Genomic DNA, 23,464 nt, shown 5'->3' with positions numbered 1-23,464 from the left:
AAACCGATAAAACCAAACAATCATCTCTGGATTAAAATGGAGCAGTGCATAGACATATGTAGGGTTGCATTTGATGAATGATCTATAACTTGCACCTTGTTAATTCAAACATACGTATACTCATGTGGGATTCACCTTATGACCTGACGCAACTAATTTGGGCTATACTTTTGACCCAACATTTTGAAGAGTGTACAACCTCGAGAGTTCCTCAGCTTTAAACGAGTGCTGTGACTCGTCTGACAAGACAACCGCACAATCACACACTGATTTAGGGCAGTCTGTTCCTCAAATCTACATTCTTCCCTGATGGCTCATCGTCTCTACAGGACTGAGTCACAGGCCAGGCCCGCTTTAAAAGTGCAGCTGCGTCCACCTCTGAGCTCAAAGATGGAGTGCAGTGGGCTGCTTGTGGCGTTTGTGGTGCTCGCTTGCAGCGGCGCATTCTGTGCGGTGGTGCAGTGGTCTGACCTGAATGAGGCTCAGGTAAGATGCTATTTTTTGTGCTGTCAGGTACAATTTCAGTAACTCAACTTTCTGCACACCGCAGGACTATTTGAAACGGTATGGCTACCTCAACGAGCCCACTGATCCACAGGACGCCGGATACCTGGAGGAGGTCATAGAAGCTCTCAGGTAACTTGAATAGCACTTACAAAAGTGATAGTTTTTCCTGATATCTTGCCTCAATAATGGTATTAACCAAAATATTCAACATTTTCAGTGTTATGCAAGGAGGCATGTTTCAGTTTTTTTTTATATGATTGCAGAAGTACCTAACGTTATGGCTGTGTACCTAATATTATGGTCATGTGTCAAGTCTTTGTCCAGTTTGATTTTTTTTTTATTTGTTTGTTTTGCTTCCAGGGTGTTCCAACGGGTGAATGAGCTGCCTACGAGTGGAGAGCTGGACGAGGCCACCCTGGAAGTGATGAGGCAGCCTCGCTGTGGCTTGGAGGACCCTTTCAACAAGAAACAGCACAAATACAGAGTGTTGGGTGAGTAATACCATTTCTGATGATGAGGCTTACTATCGAAACTGCACGGATGTGAGTTGATGGTCTGTAACAAATTAAAAATCGAATTAAAATCGACATCACAAAGCCGTTTTCAAATTGCAAAGGCTGGAGGATGTTTTGTATTTATTTATATTGTGTAAGTGTAATGCTTAAGTGCACTCTACTCCACAAAACCACGAAAATCTGAATAATAAATCCACAGATATTTTTGTTAATTGTTGTAATATTTAAGTTAATTACTAACTGAAATACATATGGACAATGGGCATGTTATGCTGCCCCTTCTGGTGTACACATATTGGCCACTTGAGGGCAGTATAATACTAATATGGCTGCAAATTGAGTCATGTACTCCTCTCAGTAAGCAATTGTCATTCCTCGCAGAGGATAAAGAATACATGCTGATATCCCATTTGTATCTTCTCAGGTCGCTGGAAGAAGAAAAGTCTGACCTACCGCATTTACGACTACACACCAGACATGACAAAGGCTCAAGTGAAAACAGCTATACAGGAGGCCTTCAAGTTCTGGAGCGACGTGACGGATTTGACCTTTAGGGAGGTGGATTATGGAAGAGCTGACATCAGGATCTCCTTCCACAAGAGGGATGGCTATTGCAGATTTCCGTTTGATGGCCGAGGTTAGGATTTTTTTTCTGACATTTTTTATGGATTGTAGCTGCTGCCTCATCATCATCTTCATCATCATCTTCTCCCTGCAGGTCAAGTACTGGCCCACGCAGAAGCACCAGAATCTGGATTGGTCCACTTTGACGAAGATGAGTTCTGGACGGAGGGGACGTACTATGGCTCCAATTTACGTATCGTGGCGGCCCATGAAATTGGTCACGCTCTCGGCTTGGGTCACTCTCAGTTCAGAAGTGCCCTAATGGCCGCCGTCTATACCGGTTACCGACGCAATTACAAGCTGCACTTTGATGATGTGAAAGGAATCCAAGCACTGTATGGTAAGTCAACAACATCACTATTATTGATGGAAACATACTCTAAATTTTCTTAAGCTTCAAGCCAGCAAACAATCACAACAAATTAATTAAAATGTATGAGTTTTTTGTGGGTAACAAGTGCATCTGTTTTTGTACAGGCAAACTCACCCCTGACAGTTCGAGTACGACAACTTCAGATGGTGTCGTCGTTCCAACTGAAGGCAGCAGTGACACGGAGAGTGTCCCTGACCCGTGCACGGCCACACTGGATGCCATCATGCTTGGTACAACTCCAGGCAGCTAACACATCACATCATGTTAGCGCTGGAGGAACTAGAAGTGTATATATGTGTGTGTGTGCGTGGGGCAAGAATAGATCACTATGTTAAGGTCTAGCAATCGAGGTAGCTGTCTTGTCCTCAGTTATAAAATGTGTCCCAGACCTTTAGGATGTTTCCATTTGTCCAATCAGGTCCTTGGATGAAGACTTTTGCTTTCAGCGGGAAGTACTTGTGGACCATCTCTGATCTGGGTCACAACACACCCATGAGGATTGACAGACTGTGGAAGGAGCTCCCAGGCAACTTGGATGCAGCAGTCCACTCGCCAAGGACCGATAAGACATACTTTCTGAAAGGTCATTTAAAGCCACTGCAACACTTTGAATATTTACCTTATAGGGCACAGGTGTCAAACTCAAGGCCCTGGGGCCAGATACGGCCCGCCACATCATTTTATGTGGCCCGCGAAGACAAATTGTGCATCAAATTTGTGTGTCATTACTAGAATTGTAACCCCAGGTTACAGTTAGGGGTTAGGGTTGGGGTTAGGGGTTGGTGTTAGGGGTTAGGGTTGGGGTTAGGGTTGGGGTTAGAGGTTAGGGTTGTTGTTAGGGTGAGGGTTAGAGGTTAGGGTTTCAAACTAGGGTTAGGGTTTCAAAGTAGGGTTTCATACTAGAGTTAGGGTTTCAAACTATGATTTCAAACTAGGGTTAGGGTTTCAAAGTAGGGTTTCATACTAGAGTTAGAGTTTCAAAATAGGGTTTAAAGCTAGGGTTAGGGTTTCAAAGTAGGGTTTAAAGCTAAGGTTACAGTTTCAAAGTAGGGTTTTATACTGGAGTTGGGATTTCAAAGTAGGGTTTAAAGCTAGGGTTACAGTTTCAAAGTAGGGTTTTATACTGGAGTTAGGGTTTCAAAGTAGGGTTTAAAGCTAAGGTTACAGTTTCAAAGTAGGGTTTAAAACTAGCGTTAGGGTTTCAAACTAGGTGTCACGACTCATCCTCGGTTGCTGTATTGCGTCTTTATGTTACCATGGTTTCTGATCGCGTTGCCCCTCCCCTCCTGTGTTACCTCATTCAATGTAACCACAGTCACCTGCCTCGTGTTTCGTGCTTTGTATTTAAGTCCTGTCTGCCCATCATTCATGTCTTCACGTCTCGTCTCGTCTCGTCTCGTTTCGTCTCGTTTCGTCTCGTCTGTCGTCGTCGTCCCTGTCTTTATCTTGATCTTGTTTTTTTGTTCAGTTAGTCTTGTTCCTAGTCGAGCTTCTTATAGTCTGTCTTTGAGTTCTCCAATAAACCCTGGTCCAAGCTGCATTTGGTCGCCCTGCTCCATTCCGATCCGTGACACTAGGGTTCATACTAGAGTTAGGGTGTCAAAGTAGGAGTCTCAAAGTGTGCTTTTTTTTTTTTTTTTTTTGCTGTTATAGGCAATCAAGTTTGGCGGTACAGCGGCTTTGTGCTGGACTATGGTTACCCCAAGAAAGTGCAGCGGATCCCTTCAAACATTGATGCTGCTTTGTACAACAAGAACAACAGGAAGCTGATTTTCATCAAGGTACATATTCAGCATGCTTGTCAATCATCTCAACAAGATCTACTTTCATGGCACTTTGTTTGCTTGCAGGGCTCAAATTATTGGCAGTGGGATGAGCTCCAGTACAACATATTAAGTCCCAGGCCGCTATTAATGCTCTTTACTGGCGTGCCCTCCGGCCTGGATGCTGCCTTCACCTGGACCAACGGCAGGATGTATATTTTCAAGGGGGATGACTACTGGCGCGTCAATGAGAGGCTGACGGTGGACAGAGGATACCCACTGAGTAAGAAAGAGCGCTGGATGCTATGCTAGGTGCCCGCCGATAGAGGGCAGCAGATACTAAATATTCTGCATTTGGGACGGGACTGGCTTTCTTTTATTTTATTGTGTTTTTATGGACTGTGAAAATGATTTTAGATTTTGTATGTCGGAAAGATATTAAAGTCAGGCCTTTTTTTTCTTTCTCGAACATATGTGTTGAATTATAATTGAGTTTTGATGCTTTGAAGAGGACGTAATGTGATGATGGGAGCGTGTTATGTCGACCAGAACTCTTGATTCACAGTGCTTTCTTTGTGCACATATTCTCACTGGGCCGTCGGGAAACAGCACAAGCTGTGATTGTATATTTTTGCACAATTAAACACAATACGATGCCAGAAACAACAAGTAAAAGAATCTGTCGTGATGCAAAGACTCAAAGGACAGAAAGAAGAGAAGTAATGAAAGGCTGTTTTGTTCCTGCCTTGTGTGAGCAACAAGAAAAAAATCTTGGCTGCACACAGCATGGCAGCTACGACCAACTCCAGAATAGGAAATCCTTCCAATGACCTCTTTATTGCCTGAGAAAGGTCTGGTTGCTAAGAGCCCAAAGAGGACAAAACAATGGCACTCATTGACCCAATTAAGTATCAAACACATGGATTTTATTATTCATTTCTATCAACACGTATGTACATATTCAGGCAACACATTGAAATGTCCCTGCTAGAGTCAACAGGATAAGAGCTACTAAATTAAAAAACACACTTTTTCAAACCATTATCACTATTGCGTAGTTGGTTGTATGACAAATAAATTATAACCTTTGACAAGCACACGTAGACTTCAACTTCACATAAAAGTAAGAATGCAGCTAAAAATTGTACGCAATCACCAATGATGGTAACATTTCGTTTTTGCTTCATTTTGACACATTTGTAGTCTTACTTCACTCTCCTGCATCACTGCGGCTAAAGAAAATAAACTCACATCCTTCAATGTTAAACGGTGACAAAGGAAAACATGGCAATGCGACTAACTTTTGAAGTACAGTACATGTCAGATTAACAATCTGAGAGAAATGCACATCAGGTTCTGTTATGACTTCAAGAGACTATGAGGAGGACCTTGTGTGGCTCAGTTTTGCCCCTCTGAAAAGCACTGTAATGTAGTGGCTTTTTCCAATTAAACAAAAAAACCAGCATCCCTCTCCACCTATTATCTTCTATTTGCACGCAGATCAATGACAAAACATGCTCCAAAGTTCTTCAGAACATCTTCAGCATGGAACACAACCAGAATGTCCCTTTTTTTTTCTCGCTCTCGTTTAAAAATGGTCGCGTGGCTCAGACCCTGACGACGGGGGTTGTAGCTGTGAGGGGCACCGTGGAGCCCATGTCACAGTCCAAGTCGATCATAGTGTGGTTGGTGGTGCTCTGGCTGCTAAGGGAGGTGCCGGTGCCCATTTGTCTGTCCCGCAGACTTTGCAGGTAGCTCTGAGAAACATGCAAAGAATCTTTGAGCTTGACGACACTGTTGTGATCCGAAAAGGTGCAGCGGACCCTCGGAACTCAAACGGATTGATGATAGAAAACTCAGCCATTTATTTTCTATAAAACTTGTCTTCATTTGAGTAGACTACACGGACACCCAAATCGGGTTGAACGGCCTCCTAAATAAATTTGAGCTTGAGTTCTGAGAGTCTACTGCACTTGAAAATCGGAGAATTTTTGAAATGGAGACAGTAAGCACAGCACACCATGTCGGGTGACACTGACCGGTGCCAGAAGGTCCCCAGCGTAACGTTTCACTGGGGTGGCCTTACGGCGGTACGTGCCTTCCTGCCCACCTGCCTGCTGTCGCTTCCTGGCGTCCTTCTCGCGAATTCGCATCAGCTGTACTCTCTTCTGACGCCGACTTAAAACCACTAGAAGGCAGACAAATGTTAGTAAATAACCATCTTTTCTGACTTGACATATATATATTTTTAATGAGTCTTTATGAATTTCATCTAACATAAACAGCCTGCTATGTATATTTATATATATGACCAGATTTGATCCTCACCCTCCGTGTGGGAGAATTTGCCGTCCGTCAGTTTCCACTGGACCAGAACTCCGATGAGGCTGAGGGTGGGCCAGATGCCCAGAATGACCAAGCTGTACCAGCAGAGAGGCGGGCCGGGCGTGAGGCGCAGGCAGCCGTACACGTGCGTGGCCAAAGCCAGCATCTCCACAAAATAGTCGGTGCACACTGTCATGATGGCGGCGCCAAACACCGCCGTGGAGAGGACGGTGAAGAGCTTCTGCCACTGCAGCGTCAGGACGGCAAACAGCATGCCCGATCCCAGGAGCGTGCCCAGAGGCACCCACACCGTGGTGGGCGTGCAGAACTGCAGAGTGAGCAGCAGGGCGGCCAGAGCCAAGAGGAGGCCCAGCAGGAGGCCCGTCATGAAGAGGCCCACGCTGCGCACCATCATGGTGACCAGGCCGCAGAGCAGGCCGATACCGAGGCCGATGCCGGCGCTGGCCTCCACGCTGAGCTGAGTGTCCAGTACGTGCTCTTTGTGGCACAGCAGGAAGATGATGACCGAGCCGAACATCAGACCCGACAGAAACATGACTGCCTTGAAGCAGCGGTAACCTGCGAAAGGACGCATCATCAGAAACAGTGTATTAAATCGTCTTTGACAATCGTTTGCTATTAAAAAAAAGAAAAGGATCAAGACCATAAATATCGGGACAAATCCATTGCGGTGGTCTTCAGAGCGCCCAAAATGAGATTAATGTCAATGTCCCAATATTTATGATCTTGACTTTATTGTGTGTAATGTGGGGTCCAAAGAGTTTATTTCTCACCAAAGAAGCAGTAGATGATGCCAAAGAGGCAACACATGGAGCAGATGACAGCCGGGATGATGTCATACTTCCTCTCGATCTCCAAGCTGCAGGCGTCGACCTCGGCTGTGCCGGTCCCCGCCGACTCGGAGCTAAGCCCGGTGGGATCTGCCATTGTGGGGTTTCAGGTCCACAAGAAGACCAGGACGCAGGGTGGGGGGGGGAACTGGCTGCTGATGTTATCTCAGGTCCATCTGAGCTGCTTTGATTGCTATGAAGACAAATGTGGAAGGTGATCAATCATGATGCGCAAGCAATTCTTTCAAACATCTATGAAGGGAAAGTCAACTCACAAATTTGCCTGTCAACAAATGCAATTTTACTCTCGTTGATTTGCATTACGACAAAAAAAAAAATCACGTGTTGCTTCAATCGCTTTTTACACAAGCTTTTTTTTTGTTGCTGCAAAGTTAAAGCCGCTACTACTAAACGGATTGCCACTAATGTGAGGGAGCCACACGCGGCTGGATGGGTGGAGCACTGGCAGGCCTCCGACATGAGCTCAGAGCAGACCAGATCCGATTACAACCAACTCACGTTTTCTACGAGATACTCCAAAGAAAAAAAAATCCGTCAGGAACATGTGGTCCTGCTTTTACGATTACGAATCTAAGCTTGCGACTTTGCTTGGTCACTGCCTCTGACTCCACGTTGACAGCTGAATATTTTTCTCCAACACCAAAACGTGTACTTTCATGTGTTTCCTGGGAATGACTTTACATGGAAAAAATGAGGCCACGTCGGAAACCTCTCCTCGCTCGTTTCTCTCTTCTGCTTTTGATTGCTATCAGCTGAAGAACAAGGCTAAATAAAATCTTACCAAATCTGAAGTCATCGACTACCTTGCCAATACGAAATGAAATCAACAGTCGGCTAATAAAACCCAGTGCCCTTAGCCACATCATTTTTGCTGTAATGCTAACAGAATCCCGCTCACTTGACAACACTTTGAGTGTGAGCATTCCCAAACCATCTGAGAAGTCATTTAGTTAAATCTCGATGAAGACACACAGACACTCCCATGCATCATGTTACTCTGAGTCACAATGGTGTCCAATGTCTCGCAGCTTTCAGAAGACCTCGCCGCCGTTGGGAGAATAGAGCCTTTGTGGGCTTTAACAAAGACCCAGAGGCCCATGCCGTGACCTCTGGTGGCACTTGCAAGAAACCGCATACGTGAAACTGGGGCCCGAGTAACGACGGCCGGGAGCACCAAGGATACGAGCGGAGAAGGAATATTTGCTTTAAGATTGGAGCCAAGAGTTTCCTTCAGATGGCAGCTGAGTGGTGGGAGTGCCAACAAGAAACATGATCAATCTTCAAGATGGAACTCGAGCAATGCTTCCACGCCGCATTTTCTACATTAGCGCAAATCACCAGGCAACACGTTGAATACGTGTCAGTAAGACGAACAGGCAGCTAGCCGATAGGATGCCTTTAGTTGAGGAGTTTAGAGTTCAAAGGTCACATTTTAAATTGAAAGTTTCTGACCCCAAAAATAATTGAAATGAATAGAAACCTAAGCCGAACCCACTAAAAGAATAATAAATACCAGTGGCAACATTAAGCTAATGTGACAGATACTTCCCTCTTTTTAGGGTACGCGCTGAAATATCTATTTAATAACTAACTGGGAGAAAACATATTTTTATTCCTTAACGGCGCGCATCATTACTGAAGCTTAAGTGAGCAAAAATTATTCCTTCTCTATAAAAGGGGTTACAAAGAGATAACTCAGTAAATTAAACGAGAACATCTTCATAAAGACGGCTCTTGTCTGGAAAATTTAATTTTCTTTTCAGAAGATCGCAAAACTTTCATCAATAGTCTGTATATTTTACTTGTGCGGGGTCACGAGAGCCGCAGCTTTTCACTGACAGCCGTTAAACAGTGACAAGAATTGACCGTTCGTTTTATTACAAGGAATTTAGGGTTCAATTAACCTAACTTGAACCCGTGGCCAAAAGGCCCATTGCGTGACAACTCAGTTGGCATCTTCTACGCCAGCTATGAGAGTCACTCCATGTCAACTTGAAACATGATATCTCAGTTGAGCAAACTGGATTCATGGTGATGACTGCTCTTTTATCACTCGACTGTTTTATATTATGACTTGACTAACTTTAGTGACTCACACATTTGGATTACGTCACTGCTGTGTTAAACCAGGAACACCTTGTACGTTTTTCTAATTTAGATATGGACTGGTAGTAATGAACAGCATCCCACACAACTGCTTAGGAGCAAACAGCAGGGGGGTGAGTAATGCTCAGCTGCCGAGGAGGTTGGTCTGGCTACAAGTTCCCCGCATAGCTAATTTAGGCGTGTTTAATCAAGAGTTGGACGCGCGTGGTTGGTGGAAAAACGTCTTTCCCTGACTTGACGGCCATGGCCAGCTGCTGAGAAGATACGATTATGATTTGGTCGTTTGGAAGAAGCCATCAAAGACTGCAAGTTGCGCTCTGCAGTTGCAGCCATAAATCAAGTTGTCTTCTACCGGACATGTCTACAGGGCCAAAAAATTGTCTAGACAAGAGGAGCCGTATAGAAAATGAGCTCTTCGGTGGGTTTAAAATGGATTTTCCATTCTGAGCGTGGAATATGAATATGGGTAAACACAAATGAATTTCTGCTCATCCTCTCAATAGCATCTGTTTTTGCTTTGGAGGATTATTGAGCAGGGCATCATATGGGCCCCAACAGAACTTCCTGCTTTAGAGGAGCAGGAAGAACCTGATGAGGAAGTGGAACATCAGCTTTCAACGGGGGTTAACCGTTGTTTTTTTGACACGGAGCTTTTAGATCATCAACGTTGACGCTTCAAATCGGTGAACAGCAATTTTTCTGGATTGCTTGGGAATGTGTAAAAACATCTTGCTAATTGATCCTGCAGAGGCTGAGGAGGTCTTAGCATGTTCAGATTTTTGCACACTAAATAATAGAGGCCTTTCAACAAAAGACTGCGAGTCTGTACTTTTTAAGACGCATGAAAACAGCAAGACAAAGACGTCCGTTAAGAAGGCAGTCACATGTCTTCAGTGCATGCTTAGAATATAGCGCAGGAATAGGCACCGCATCTTAACAGCCTCATATTTGGAGTAAGGAGGGAAATCCCCTCCGTTAGCTTCGGACATTCTACTAGCAGTGAAGAAGAGCTTCTATCTGACGCTGGGTGTGGCTGTAAAATACTTTGTGTGACATGAGGTTTAGATTACAGGATTGGAAACGAAGCAAACTATATATGCTTCTTATTAAAGTGGAGTAAAGTGGAGTTGTTCTGCCCACCACTATGAAATGCAAAGCAAAAAATATATAAAAAATACGGCATGACAGCAATTGAAAATAATTGTATCTTGAGAGCGAGCTCAGCAGTAGAAAAGACAGTCACGCGTTTTCCAGACAAATGCATAACCTCTCATTTTTCTGTCTACTTAACTGTAACACCAAACAAGTAGAAGTCCAAAGTTAGCACAAAGGGAAAAGTAAATAACCTGCAAACCCGGCAGTTATGATTATTTTGGGAAAACTGATCTGGTGTTTCTTTGGGGGGGGGGGGGGAGATTTTTGTCAACTTTTATTTAGCATGTCTGCCATTGTGTAGAGTCCCAACATGACTGTGCAGAGACAGTAAGTATTTAATAGGTTGCATATTCCGGTCTAATATAGCTCCATAATTAGGAAGGAAATGACATTATAGGTGTGGCATGTTTGCGTCAATCCAAGCCCAAATTGCCTTCCATGACACAGGTATAATCAGTGTTTACAGTCCTAAAAAAAAAAGTCTTTGGATGTACGTTTGGACATGACGGGCTGGATGTGGTTAGGAACATTGTTTTTAGTTCTGTTGTTTGTGCAAAGCCACAACCTGTTATTTTATAGACAAACGCCCTTGCTGTTGTTAATATGTTAGCAGCTCTTACTAAATAAAAATGAATTCAAAAGTTTAAATGATAAAGTAACCCGAGCTGGTCTCAATGTGAAATCTTTTGGAGAACGTGCCGATCTGTTATTGTTTCCACGTGGACACTAAAAGTGGCAGTCTGCAAAAACAAAAGACACACACGTGTTTAAACTAGTACTTCAGCTCGAACAATAATAGTTGCACACATTTCTTCCTCATTGTTGTTAGGAAGCATTTGTAGTGATTCTATCAAGGACGACGGGCCTAAAGGGGTTGCATGACACGACTAGTGCCTGATTAAAAATATGTTCAGTACTGTAAGTAAAGAAAAAGGACTAGGGAATGTTTGGCAGCCGAACAGCTGATGTACGAAATTTATGCAGAACATACGCTGGAACACAAGTGCATAGGCAGCTGCGTCAAGGCTCGCCGGCTTGTGGTGTGATGGTATTTCCAGACAGGGGGGGAAACAAAAACAAACAAAAAAATATTGCTAGGTGAGATTAGCGCTGGGACAGTCACATTACTTTTACACAACTTGGTTAATTGGGGAAAACGTGTCCTCCTTCGGGGCGCGCCACAACAATGGGTTTTGCATGCTGGGAATTTGCTGTGTTGGAAAAATAATGAGACCACATCGTGTATGGTGGAATAATTTCCCACTCTGTTCATCTAGCATGGGCCAAAAAATGAGTCTTTTTTTTTTCCCCCCTTCTTTCCGGTTCTCTCTCAATTACCATAGCTGCATATTCAGAAAATGATGATAACTTAAATCAATTAAGGTGACAGCGTTATTTTATCCAATACACTTTTTTGCTGCAAATGAATCTGCCTCCTCCTCAAGCTAAAAACATGATTAGATATCTATATATAGATATATTAAAAAAAAAAAAAACATTGATCAGTCTCATATTTTTTCCATATTGTACACCAGCAAATACACTTCTCATCAGATTGCACCGCTCTTCTTGCTCATCAAAACAAACTCAGAGTTCCATTGCTTAAATATGACCATGTGCTCTGCATCTGGACCAAACTATTGAGCATATGCAAGCATTGAAGCCCACAGCAATGTCTTAGCACTTCAGATTTAATGTCACTGTCAGACTGTATCTGCTAGAGTGTTGTCACGACTCGTCCCCCGTTGTGTTATTATATGTAGGTTGTCATGATTTCTGTCCATCTGTGTACTCGCCCCTCCCTTCCTGTGTCTACTCACAATCAATGTACTAATCACAGTCACTTGGCTCTCGTTACCTGTCTCGTATTTAAGTCATGTCTGCGTGTCACTTCCTCATTGCTGTCTTTTTGGTTCCTGTCGTTGTCAAGTCTGTTTCGGTTAGCCAGTCTGTCGGTCAGTTAAGTGATGTCAGTTTGCCGGTTCTGTTAGTTTGTTCCCCTTATCCTCTCTTCCAACTACCTTTTCCCTCAATAAACCCTGGTCCAAGCTGCATTTGGTCGCCCTGCTCCATTCCGATCTGTGCCAAGTGTCCTTTTGAAGAGTCAAGGCTGACGCTGAGCTGCTTCTTCTTTACGCCGGAGGTGTTGTACATGTTCTGTTCTATTCTATTGAACTGTTTTGACTTGATATGTCACCTCTGATAGTACAGCAATGTAAAATGAGGGATTCCAAATGCTCCTTATTAAATAGAAACAACTCAGTCCATTTTTCGAAGTATTTTGTCATGAAACTTGACAAAGACGTTTAGCACAACAATGAAATAAATCCAGTAACTGAAAGCTACATCACAACAATACTGCTACTAACATGCAGAGTTTAACTTGCCGTTTAGCCTCTTTTCCTGTCTTCTCTTTTACTCCAAAGCAGGGAAGGATTTCCTCTCTGCCTTTTCAAAGGGGCAAAACCATCTGGTTGCAGGCTGACAAACTGGGCCAATAGATAGAGATGGCGAGCGGCGTGCACTCAAGTGGGGGTTGGAACTGCAGCCTTCAAGGCCCTGGTTAAGGCAGGACCTGTAGGCAGTCATCTGACTACCCCAAAAAACCAAGAGGCACTCCTAGCCTAGATCACAGAACACAACCGCAGGGCTCAAACTGCCGGCAAGCTATGTAGGCCACAAGGAGAAATGTTGGCCTTGTGAAGTGAAGAATGTATTTAGGGGTTTGCATAGAATGTACAAACCGAAAATTGTGACTTTTAGTAGATCTGAACTATGTGAACTGGATTATTTCATAGCATACTACAGATGGCTTACAGTAAACTGAACAAAACCAAAACTGTTTTCTAATTTTATAACAATATTTGATGTTTTCCATACTTAATTTCAGTTTGAGTTCAGATTAGGCAAATGGCATGCTGCTGTAATGAGATGCTTTACAAATGTCGAAACAACAATTTATTCGTTTCCAAACACACAGTAAATTGCACACTTCATAAATCCATGTTCAGCACTTATAGGGTTGTTAAATTACATGGCAACGCTCCATTGAAGTCATAAGATTGTTAAAAAGGTACCGGGGCATTTGAATGGCACTGTTGTTTTATGACGCCACATGGCCACTCACTACAAAATAAGACAATACTTACAAAACAAACACAAAGTGGCAGATTGAAAAAACGTAAACATGGCACAAGATGTTAGTTTGAATGACGAAGGAATACTTACCGATGGAGCCAGTAACTTGGATTGTTGACTTGTGCGGGACAATTGGCGCTGTCAGCAGACAAATTACTCCACCATTCACAAACAAAAAAGCGGTGGAAATGGACCAGGGAAAACGTTTCCCCCCCCCTAGATTTTCCTTGAACTCTTTGCTTTTAAAAGCGACTATAATCACAACGCGCCAACATTGTTTCCCCCCCGCGAGTAAATAAATAGTCCAAAAAGAGCTGTTTAGGAGGGTTACCTATTTCGGGAGTTGAGTTTGTCGTGCAAGTGGAGAGGAGGTTCGGGCTGGACTTAGGACGAGTTTAGGTCCAACTGCGCTCTCTCTCCTTGGAAAGTCTCCCCCTTGCACCGCCTCTGGGCTCTCCCACTTTGTCTATCTGCTTTAACTGCACTTTAAAAAAGGGAAAACTTTTTCTCTGTCCTTCGACAGAGACAAATCCCCCCTCGATCTTCACCTCCTGGAGTGGTGACTTGAGTCCGTTGGAGGGGAGGAAGAGGAGGGGTCGTGAGATCTACAGTTTGAACTCGGCGCCTCCATTTTATGCAAAAAGCTAAACAAAGTTTTTATAAAGTGCAACTATCTCAATTAAATTGACAGGACACGTGTCAAACCCAATTTGTAGCCCGTGCAAGCAAATAATGTGAATCGACGTCATATTTTCTTGCTGATATCAAAATTGCAAATGAACTTCAATTTTAAAAGGGTGAGGTATTGCAAGCATTTTTTGTTACCAATGCTGGCAATGCACCTTTTAAATCAAATGTTATAATAATCAGTTTTTATTGGACTCATCAGTTTACTGTGTGTCTTGCTGGTGACTTACTACTGACTACTGTAAAATGTTGAAAATGCAGGGGCGTGCAGAGGGTGGAGACAAGGGGGGTGGGGGGCATCCAACCCGTTTGACCTTAGGAAAAGATCGCAGACATTACTGGTCTGTGAGATGTCCAGGCTTGTCCCCGTCAACCACTGCCCGTCTTTTCATGAAAGAACATTACTCATCAAATTATTGTTTGATGGAATGTGATAAAATGTGTAGGCAATTCAAGCAGTTACTTGTGCACATCTGCTTTCACAACACAATGTGTTCTAGAAACAATTAAAAAACAAACAAACCCTACAGCAAAACCTCTGGTATGTTCTAATGTAGAAGCTCATCCTACTCTCGATGTTTTGCAACCTGTAGTTCTTCTCTGTATGAAATTATTACATCAGTAACAGGTAGGACTCACCTGTGCCTTAAGCAATAATGTACAAAACTTTTGTTGACATTGTAATACTAACTTTCAAAGGAAAAGCTAGTCTTTGTTTCGGGAGACACAATTCTGGCATCTAGTCCCATAAAAGTGCAAAATTTAATGACTGTGTGCATGTCTGCACCTCAGATGTATGTTATAAAGCGGCCAGGGTTACTCTTTTGTTCTGGTCATGAGTCCTCCTGGCCGTATATTTGCTAGGCACATATGTGTTTCTTTGATCGTGTCAATTAAAATGCACCTCAAACCATAAAAACCGACCCAACATTGTACACACACACACTCCAGGCTCATTGTGTGGACCATCAGGTTGGACTGAGATTTTCGCGAGGTGGGGGCAGAGCAGATGCTGTGACAGGAAGTTGCTAACATAGTCCAGATGTGAGGACAGGAGACCACCTCCCACACAGTTGGAATATGAGGATGACTAAATGCAGCAGAACCGCTGTCACACACAAGATCTTTGTTTTGAAGAAAGCTCACACTGAACACGACACTCAATCAAATGCTGAGCATTGTCTTTATACGGTTAGTGTCTGTTTTAGTTTATCAACTCCCCTAATGCAAGGGTGGGGGAACCGACAGCCCATGGGTCTTGCACATCCCCTCAGAACATTTGCCATGCAAATCTAAAAACAAATCAAATCTTGACGCAACTAAAAGCACCAAATTTTCAAACCTGCAATCATTACAACATATTTCAGAGAGTATGACCCTCAGAGGACTTCATAAAACTGAAAAGACCTCTGATAGGCAAATGGTTGCACACTCATGCACTAATAAATTGCAATGCACTTGACTCGTGAGGTCTGTATGAGTGTTATGGCTTTGCTGCTCTTTAGTACCACCTACAGGTAATAAGATGTAAGGAACCTTACCACACATTTGACTAAAATGACATTTTGCAATAGAATTCAGCAGTCAAAGCGATCACTGTGGGGGGGAAAAAAAGTGTTTTGTACTTTAATCATATCTACAGCATGGATGGCCAGCTATGATTAGTTGCAGTACAATTATCCTGAAAAGTAACGTTTTGTCAACCTAAAAATATGAAATATAGCACTGATTATTTTACATTGACTATTAACACGAGAGTTAACAAGAGTTTTACAACACAGCGATGAAAATGTTGGTAAATATGTTATTGATATCGAACATGACGTTTAACGGTAACATCGGCGACACCTACTGTTCAATTATGGTACTGCTATACAACGACTGGGTCAATAGTATGTAGCTACAATTGTGCAATTTCTTTTCTAAACACAGAACTTTATTTGGAAATACAAATAATCAGAGCCGATTTGTGCCAGGGCAATCAGAAGCAACATTTTCATTGGGTTGTTATTTTCACTGTATTGACTCCAACTAATCTTCGTCATCTTCATCAATTATGACCATCTTCCGCCGACGCTTCACTGGTGCAGAAATATCTTCCTCGTCTGAATCTGCGTCAGCATTTCTATTCATATCCATTACAGAAATGGAACTGTCATCTGCAAAGAGAGTCTGGCTTAATCATATTTTGAAAAATTCATATGCATTACAACCACTAAGCAGATGTATTTGTTTCATTCTAGACAAAATTGTAAGTGACAAATAATACAATACCCTGCTCCTCCTCCTCCTCGTCCTCATCCAACACTCTGCTTCTTTTAGTTGTCTTCTCTTTGGGCCTGATATAAGAAGTGGATTTTACATTTACAAAGGAAACAGGTATTTTTTGTGCAGGGATTTCAAATTGACTGAGTTTTTGTGACCTCACCTCTCAAACGAACTGTCTGCATCTTCAGTAGAAGCTAAATCCATATCAGGGGCTAAAATAAATGAGGTTTGGGAAATAAATGGCCATCCTATTCACTGGCTTCAGAAAAAGAATGCAACAATATGTGTGTCCTGACATACTACCTTCATCTTTGCTGGAGGGTTGTTTCCTCTTGCGTGCACTCAACAGGGCTCGCAAAGCATCTGCTCGTTGTGAACCCGAGACCTCCTTTTTCTCCTCCCGAGGTTCTTCAGGCGGGCCGTCGTCTTCCGCGAGGACCTCCTCACTTTGACATTCATCGTGATTTGGACTGAGAGATGCAGCTGCACTATGGAGCTGAGATGGGCTGATCTTTTCAGGGATTCTCCAAAATGTCTCCTAATGAGAATGCATTATGGAAAAAGTCATGTCAGGCATTTTCAATGAGCATTTTGATCACCATAAGCAGCATGAAATTTGCCAGTGTAATCCTGAGCAATAAAGCCACACCTGTTCATTTGCAGGCGGACGCATCCCCAGTTTGCGCAGCAGCTTGTGGAAGGTCTTGTCCTCCATGGCGTCTTCACATGCCTCAGTGAGAGGGACAAGAGGAGTAGCCTGGGAAAAACCTGGCCAAAGGAGCAAATCTTCTTAACTGGACATTAAGACATTTTCAAATCCGTGCTGCAGCACAGCCTTTGTTGACATTCTTACCATCATCTTCTCTGCCCTTAGCTGCTCGGTCCAGACAACGTTGTAACCACGCAAGGGCTTCGGACATGCCTGGAAGACAACAGGATCAAGAATATTCACAACCATACACAATTGTTTGCTCTGTGTCACACTGAAAGGATACTCAAAACGTTTGTGTCACCTTCGTCACGCAGCCTCGTAACTATGGCGCCAACATCAGCTCGCCTTTCCACTTTCGACGCAACGCTTTGACTCCTACTGCTGCCACCATTCTGTCTTTCTTGCATTTCTGGCTCATCTTCTTCCTCACTCTCTTCGGACTCATCCTCATCTTGTTCTTGAGGATCATCTGGTAAATTCTGCGTGAGTTCAGCCAGGAAATCCTCTTCACTCTGTAGGAAGAATGTATTTTCTCAGTCTTCCTTGTTGTGTTCGGCCATCGAAGAACAGTTTTTAAAACTTGCCATTTGTGTGCCGGAACTTTTTGGACGAGCACTTCGACTTCTCTTCTTATAAAGTTCTCGCCTTTCTGACACCAGGCCCAGACTGAGGAGCTTGTCCACCACACGTGCACGAGAGCGCTTGGCTGTGAGCTTCTTAAAAATGTTGCCGAGAACATCTAGGGGTGAAAGACAAATTAGGGAAATTGCATTTTCTCAAAAATTAAGCTGCTTCAATCAATCCCAGTAATCACCATCAGAGTCTTTGTATTCTTCATAGAGCATCTGAAGTTCTACTTCCTGGTCTTCAGTCCAAAGAACAATCCCGGTACCTTTCCTTTGTCATAGAAAATCATTTTCAGATGATTATCGATGGAGTCCACATGATTATATCAAAACTTAATGAGTCAGCATATCCAGCCGACATACTTGGGTTGCTTCAGCTCTTTAGCGCTGTCCACCAGACCCAGGCGTACCATCTGAATCACAACCTGCTTCCGTGTGCGTGTACTGTTGCTTAGTAACGGCAGCAGAGTCTCCACAATGTCTGGATCTGGCAAGAGTTAGTTAGTATTAGTTACCCAGTTAGCGCAACATGGAAAGTAAAATCACAAACAGGAGTGCTAACAGTAAACAAACAGCAAACCTTCAGAGTGCCGGTGCTCTTCATAAAGATTACGCAATTCCTCCTTTTCCTCTTCAGTCCAAGCTGGCATCTTTTCCGCTCTTATGAATGGAAGCAAAATACCACATGAGTGCATCTTTTCCAGCTTTACATTAATATAATATGCAATAAAAAAATAAGAAAAACACCAACCCATCTTTGCTGTAGCCTTCAGTCATCTCGCGCACAGCGCCGACGTTTTTCCAGAACAGCAGCTCAATGTAGGCCTTGTTGTTGGTGGCTGCCAGCGAAAAGAACCGATTCAGCACATACTTGGCAAAGGTGACCAGCTCCTGTGGATGACAGAAAGAAGGTGAGCTCATGGGCCTCATCACTGTCTTTAGTTTATGAACCAACCTTGTAAGCAGAGGCTGCTGGGTCACTCAGGATCTTATTGAAGAGATGGAAGACTGACAGCTGATATAGCAAAGCGTCCATTTTGAGATCAAATGCCACACGGTGAAGCATTCGAACAATGCAGTGGTTTGTGTGAGGTGTGTTTTGGGAGTAGGATTTCAGTAAATGCAGGTATGGCCGCACAATGTTGGTGTTGGCAAACCTGTAAAAAAAAATCAACTGTCAAAGTAGGATCTGATTTGAAAGGCAAAAGGTGCAAACGTTACTGCCTCACTTCTTGACAAAGTCCAGAAATTTGAACTCAGTTTCCGAAACCTGGACTGCCTCCAACTCTTCGTCTTCTTCTAGATCCGCACCATCGTCCTCGTCATCCTCTTCCATTTGAGTCTCAGGAGGAGGGGCCGACCCTGAAATCGAAAGCGAATCCTGCATCCAGATGGTGCGATACTCAGATGTCATGTAAATATGCTGCGTGCATACTTGGCAACTCTGCATGCAAGATCTGCTTGAGGAGTTCAAGTTCTTCTTCAGGGTCCACATCGCTCGAGCCAAACACGTCTCCCTCGGGCCATACTTCCCTGAATGCAGTCATTTATTTGATATCTTAAGTTTTTGAATGATTCTAGACGCGAAAGGTGCTGAGTATGAACATTTACCTGGCAGCTCTCAGCAGCGCTAAAGATTCTGGTCCCAATTGAGCTTGCAAAGCATCCTGCACCCGCACCATAGCCTCAGTCCGTTGCTCCTCCAGAGGAGTTTCCGATGTGGCGTCGAAAGGCACGATGCGCTCAGTTAAAGATTCTGACAGCTGCAGACGAGCCAGAAAAATGAGACACGATGCCATTTCTGTTCTTCTTTGGTAGTGTCCCAATACTTCATTTTATCATTTTTCTTTTCTATTACAGATAATTACACTGACCTGAAAATTTACACCCTTTAGTTGTTCCTCCACAACCTTCCAAGTATCCGCCAGAGCTTCTGGGGTCCTTTCTACATCGGGCTGTTTTTTGTCTTTTTTGGACTTTTTTCGCTTCACTCGCTTTTTCTGTAAAATTAACCACATCTAGAGTTTTTCTGGCCGGCACTGAAGGAGAAACATTCATCTACATATAACTTGTACATACTTGCACAACCAAGCTCCTACGACCTTTGCAGAAGCGCTCCAACATACGTAGGAAGAGATGCGTTGACTCCACCAAATCTTTAAGGTAGGACTGTGGCTGTTTGGTTCCGTCATACTTTCTCAGCAGAGTCAGGAATATCTCCCTGTATTCCATTAGGTAGAAAATGTTACCTACAAGGTGAGAAGGGAAAACAATTTGTCAATAATTCTAATGATATATAAATTCAGAGGAATAACAATACAAGTGCGGACTCTTTCTTTACAATGAAAATGCTCCATTTTGATTGGCTGCCAGAACGGCATTCACTTTATTTAATATTGCATTACTTTTGATAACATTGGAGCTGTGGCGGATGCTTTCGTCCTCAGATCGGTCCATTTCGTTCACAGTCATCAGCAGCTCCTGATATGCCTTCAACGCCAGGTGCATCCTAACAAAAACAAGGTGGAATAAAATATGAACGGACATATTTTTAGCAATTAAGTAATAACCCTGCTTCCAAACACCCCTCTTGCCTTCGTGACCAGGACGTGGCCTCTTTGCGGTCAGCCAAAATCATTTCATAGTAATTGGTGATGTTGGTCTCGATAAAATGGAAAGTCCGGGTGGACATTGTTTCGGAAACTAAATCAGCTCGGAAATCGTTGCCACGGTTGAAGGCCATGAAGAAGCTGAGCGCCCACAGGTAGTAGGTCTCATCGTGCTCCTGAGATTGCTCCCGGATCAGGTTTTCCTGGAGAGGAGGGAGGCAAGACAACAGAATGTCAAGTTGAATTATCAACATGAATGGGATAAAGAAAATGAAGATTGTGTATCATCAATGAATCATAAAGAGCTGCCGCTTATTCAATAAAATACTTTAGGGGACAAAATAAAGTTAATTGTCAACTGTGATGGTAAAAATATTGTGGCTGCTGACCTTGACAATGTACATGAGGCGATTGTAGCAGTTCTCTAAGAAATCCACACAAAACTCTCGCAGGAAGAGTCGAACATTTAGAGCCGATCGCCGTTTGTCCATGCATTCGCGGGCCTGTTGATTGCGCCTGGGAACGCGCCGCACGGCTTTACCCATGTCGTGAGTGTAGTTTTTGAACTATGAATTAAAGGGAGGAAACAGATAAGTGAGCTTTAAAAACATTGTTTGGTAAATCGCTTTACAATACTTACTTTGTTGACATTTCTGTGATAAATCATATCATTGTCTCCGATTGCTTTGAGTCCTTTCACAACAAAAGACCCTCCGAAGTGTGAATGTCTGACAAAAAAACAAAATATTTATTTGTACAAAATAAAACTAATGCGCTTTGAAGATCCTCTCATATGACGTACCTGCTTCCTCTTTGCAGTGTGCGAGAACGTTTCTCTGCCTGTTCCTTCTGCCTCAGCCCCTCCAGCTCCGAAATGTCTCTCTGCTTCTCCTCGGCCGAGCGAGCGTGCCCTGCACTCACCAAGGTGTCCGGCGTCTGCGCCACACCAGAACAAAGCTTAAACACCACACAGCTATCAATCTCGATGCACTGCGCATTGAAAATGATTATTTATCTTAACCTGGTCTCTGAACATGAGGGAGATGATTTCCAACACATGCATACTCCACTGCTGCTCACTCTGGGCCGACGCCAAGAACTTGACCAGGTCATCGAAACCGCTCATGTGAATGGCCCAGAGCAGCCTGTCGTGCACGCTGGCATCATCATCGACTTTCTGTATTAGGATAATATACAGGAGACACAAAATAATGGCTGGAAAATTGCAGTAATGCTTTTCCTTGATGAGAAAAAAATTCAAATGTGTTGATGGAAACATTTACTGCTAATTGATTCATATTTTTATTCAAGGTTTTTAAAATGTACAGAACATCAATGTAACTTCCAAAAACTGAATCATAGCAGGACATTTTACCTCTTGATGCAACTGATTCATCCAATCAAACTACAAAAGCATATTAACCTTCTCTTCCAAAGGGTCTGCGGGTACATGAAGCACATTCCGAACCAGCAGTAGAATTCGCTCAATCAGAAGGTTGTCTTCTTCCTGCCTCTGCTCCCATTCCTGAGAGGGAAGCACATTAGCAGAATGAGAGGAAAAATCAATACTGCATACAAGCTGGCATGTTATCAAAAAACATCCACTTACCATTTGTAATAGATTGTACAATGTCTCGCTTAAAATGCCAAACACCTTCTCAGTAGCAAATGCCTACAATTAAAATAAAGGAAAGAAAAACATTGTCAGATAATTGTGACTTGATCAGCGCATTTGCCACTTTAATGTAATCTATTTCAGGTTATTGTCATTTTTAAGTGTCAAGTTTCACTTTTTGTCTAACACCTACAAAGTATGACGCAAAAAGCTTATTTACAATCACCCTTGAAGGACACAGACACAAATGGGAAAATATAACCTCACAAAATATATACAAGCAGTACCTCTTTGTAGGCTTGTAAATGAGAGGTCACTTGCAAAAAGTGGTGTCTAAACACGGCGTCGTCAGGAACCTTCCCAAAGCAGAGCATAGCAGGTTGCGTTAGATTGACCATTAGCCTGTGATAAAACAAATGATCATTTGAGTTATCATGCAGCAAAACAAGTTTTGACCATCACAAAATTGAATGCATCACAAGTTTCATCCTGGGGTGTTTACCGTATGCAGGCATCAAACAAGGCCTTGTCATGCCCATGTTGAATGATAATAGGCAGAAGGTCATGTTCTACGATGTGGCCTTCACCCAGCTGCTGCCTGACATCACGGGTGTCATCTTCATAACGCAAGTACCTGATCAAGTCTTTCACACTCTCTGGGACAGAGTAAACATGTTCACAGTTGTTACACATAGTGATAAAGCACAAGAATGTGTTATAAAATCCAATCCACTCACCTAAGCAATCAGCTTCTTTGTGATACGTGTCCCCCTCCAGGTACCCAAGAGCACTGCATGTTGCCAGAAGCTCACAATTCATCCTGAATAACGCCTTCTGCAAGAACACATAAAGAAAGAGAATAATGGTCAAAACGTTCTACTGACTGAAAATAAAATGAACTTTGTTTCTTGATGATAGGCAAATTTTTATAATTAGAAATCATAGTCATATGCAACAACAGTGTTATTGACATTCACCACATCATTAGGAACACACGCTGAAATAAAACTATCAGGTATTCTGTACCATATTTTAAAAATATCTGACAGTGTTAGTCAAAGGTGAGAGGGAACTTTTACAGCCCTTAAACCTGATTTCATTTTAGGTATTTAGATCTTTTACAATATCGAGCTTTGGAACCTAATGTGACCAGTGACTGTTTACTTTACATCATCCATGTAGTAGCATAAAACAAGTTTTTTACTCACGTAGTAGTAGTCGTTTAATTCGTTCCCTGGTGGTGTCAACTGCGAAGCTTCACAATGTAAGAAATATTATCAAGAAAAGTGTGTCATGCTAAACTAGTTACCTAGTTACTACTAGTAAATGTAGGAGCAAGACCTGCCATCAGCTTTGCAAATTTGGCGCCAAGAAGCGAACGAAACCGGATGTCATCATTGTGTGGTGTTCTTCTTGGGATTTTCAAAGTGAGTGGAAAGCCCAAAATTACGCATTACTGCCATCTAGCGTCTGGATTACTCAACTACCATTTTTAAACAAAACTGTACAGTACTACACAGCACAGCACAGTATATTACTTTGACAATAAAATCTCAAAGTTTTTAATTA

The 23,464-nt window shown here is 42.9% G+C and overlaps 3 protein-coding genes across 7 annotated transcripts; 1 reads left to right on the top strand and 2 right to left on the bottom strand.

Moving 5' to 3' along the window:
- Positions 1 to 330: 330 nt before the first annotated feature.
- Positions 331 to 4,905, top strand: mmp19 (matrix metallopeptidase 19). The gene is made up of 9 exons (XM_037250997.1): positions 331 to 486; positions 551 to 636; positions 868 to 998; positions 1,447 to 1,659; positions 1,741 to 1,986; positions 2,124 to 2,249; positions 2,438 to 2,602; positions 3,673 to 3,800; positions 3,870 to 4,905. Exons 1-9 carry the CDS (start codon positions 391 to 393, stop codon positions 4,092 to 4,094), a joined length of 1,416 nt encoding a protein of 471 aa, XP_037106892.1. The 5' UTR covers positions 331 to 390; the 3' UTR covers positions 4,095 to 4,905.
- Positions 4,687 to 13,963, bottom strand: LOC119122604 (transmembrane protein 198-like). 5 transcript variants are annotated; one of them, XM_037251002.1, is made up of 5 exons: positions 13,469 to 13,963; positions 6,902 to 7,151; positions 6,111 to 6,686; positions 5,803 to 5,970; positions 4,687 to 5,539 (listed from the first exon to the last, which is right to left on the bottom strand). In XM_037251002.1, exons 2-5 carry the CDS (start codon positions 7,053 to 7,055, stop codon positions 5,487 to 5,489), a joined length of 951 nt encoding a protein of 316 aa, XP_037106897.1. In that variant the 5' UTR covers positions 7,056 to 7,151; positions 13,469 to 13,963; the 3' UTR covers positions 4,687 to 5,486. The 5 variants fall into 5 exon arrangements, with proteins under 5 accessions (XP_037106897.1, XP_037106898.1, XP_037106894.1 ...); XM_037251003.1 differs by having other exon boundaries at positions 5,893 to 5,970; positions 13,469 to 13,962; XM_037250999.1 differs by having other exon boundaries at positions 5,822 to 5,970; positions 13,710 to 13,960.
- A 2,008-nt stretch (positions 13,964 to 15,971) lies between these two features.
- timeless (timeless circadian clock) lies at positions 15,972 to 23,272 on the bottom strand. Its single transcript, XM_037250994.1, has 30 exons — positions 23,104 to 23,272; positions 22,633 to 22,729; positions 22,398 to 22,551; positions 22,183 to 22,297; positions 21,890 to 21,952; positions 21,704 to 21,805; positions 21,302 to 21,457; positions 21,083 to 21,216; positions 20,921 to 21,008; positions 20,670 to 20,846; positions 20,266 to 20,483; positions 20,077 to 20,180; positions 19,751 to 19,920; positions 19,546 to 19,671; positions 19,283 to 19,434; positions 19,107 to 19,204; positions 18,901 to 19,033; positions 18,627 to 18,828; positions 18,423 to 18,562; positions 18,252 to 18,331; positions 18,035 to 18,158; positions 17,860 to 17,942; positions 17,630 to 17,784; positions 17,347 to 17,557; positions 17,187 to 17,255; positions 16,983 to 17,101; positions 16,637 to 16,871; positions 16,494 to 16,545; positions 16,340 to 16,404; positions 15,972 to 16,224 (listed from the first exon to the last, which is right to left on the bottom strand). The coding sequence occupies exons 2-30, from the start codon at positions 22,712 to 22,714 to the stop codon at positions 16,097 to 16,099; spliced, it is 3,735 nt and encodes a 1,244-aa protein (XP_037106889.1). The 5' UTR covers positions 22,715 to 22,729; positions 23,104 to 23,272; the 3' UTR covers positions 15,972 to 16,096.
- Positions 23,273 to 23,464: the final 192 nt, after the last annotated feature.

This window comes from Syngnathus acus, chromosome 5 (assembly GCF_901709675.1).
Source record: "Syngnathus acus chromosome 5, fSynAcu1.2, whole genome shotgun sequence".
Classification (NCBI taxonomy): domain Eukaryota; kingdom Metazoa; phylum Chordata; class Actinopteri; order Syngnathiformes; family Syngnathidae; genus Syngnathus; species Syngnathus acus.
Note: the sequence above shows the minus strand (reverse complement) of the source record. Positions and strands in the feature narration are given on the sequence as shown.

Excerpts from the sequence above, each read along its gene's own strand:
- LOC119122604 (XM_037250999.1), bottom strand. The coding sequence starts at position 7,055 with ATGGCAGATCCCACCGGGCTTAGCTCCGAGTCGGCGGGGACCGGCACA. Across the intron at positions 5,971-6,110 it reads CAAATTCTCCCACACGGAGG|TGGTTTTAAGTCGGCGTCAG; the intron begins GTGAGGATCAAA and ends TCTGCCTTCTAG. Across the intron at positions 5,540-5,821 it reads CTGGGGACCTTCTGGCACCG|AGCTACCTGCAAAGTCTGCG; the intron begins GTCAGTGTCACC and ends CATGTTTCTCAG.
- mmp19 (XM_037250997.1), top strand. The coding sequence starts at position 391 with ATGGAGTGCAGTGGGCTGCTTGTGGCGTTTGTGGTGCTCGCTTGCAGC. Across the intron at positions 999-1,446 it reads GCACAAATACAGAGTGTTGG|GTCGCTGGAAGAAGAAAAGT; the intron begins GTGAGTAATACC and ends GTATCTTCTCAG. Across the intron at positions 3,801-3,869 it reads GGAAGCTGATTTTCATCAAG|GGCTCAAATTATTGGCAGTG; the intron begins GTACATATTCAG and ends GTTTGCTTGCAG.
- timeless (XM_037250994.1), bottom strand. The coding sequence starts at position 22,714 with ATGAATTGTGAGCTTCTGGCAACATGCAGTGCTCTTGGGTACCTGGAG. Across the intron at positions 22,552-22,632 it reads CAAAGAAGCTGATTGCTTAG|AGAGTGTGAAAGACTTGATC; the intron begins GTGAGTGGATTG and ends ACTCTGTCCCAG. Across the intron at positions 21,217-21,301 it reads CCCTCATGTTCAGAGACCAG|ACGCCGGACACCTTGGTGAG; the intron begins GTTAAGATAAAT and ends GGTGTGGCGCAG.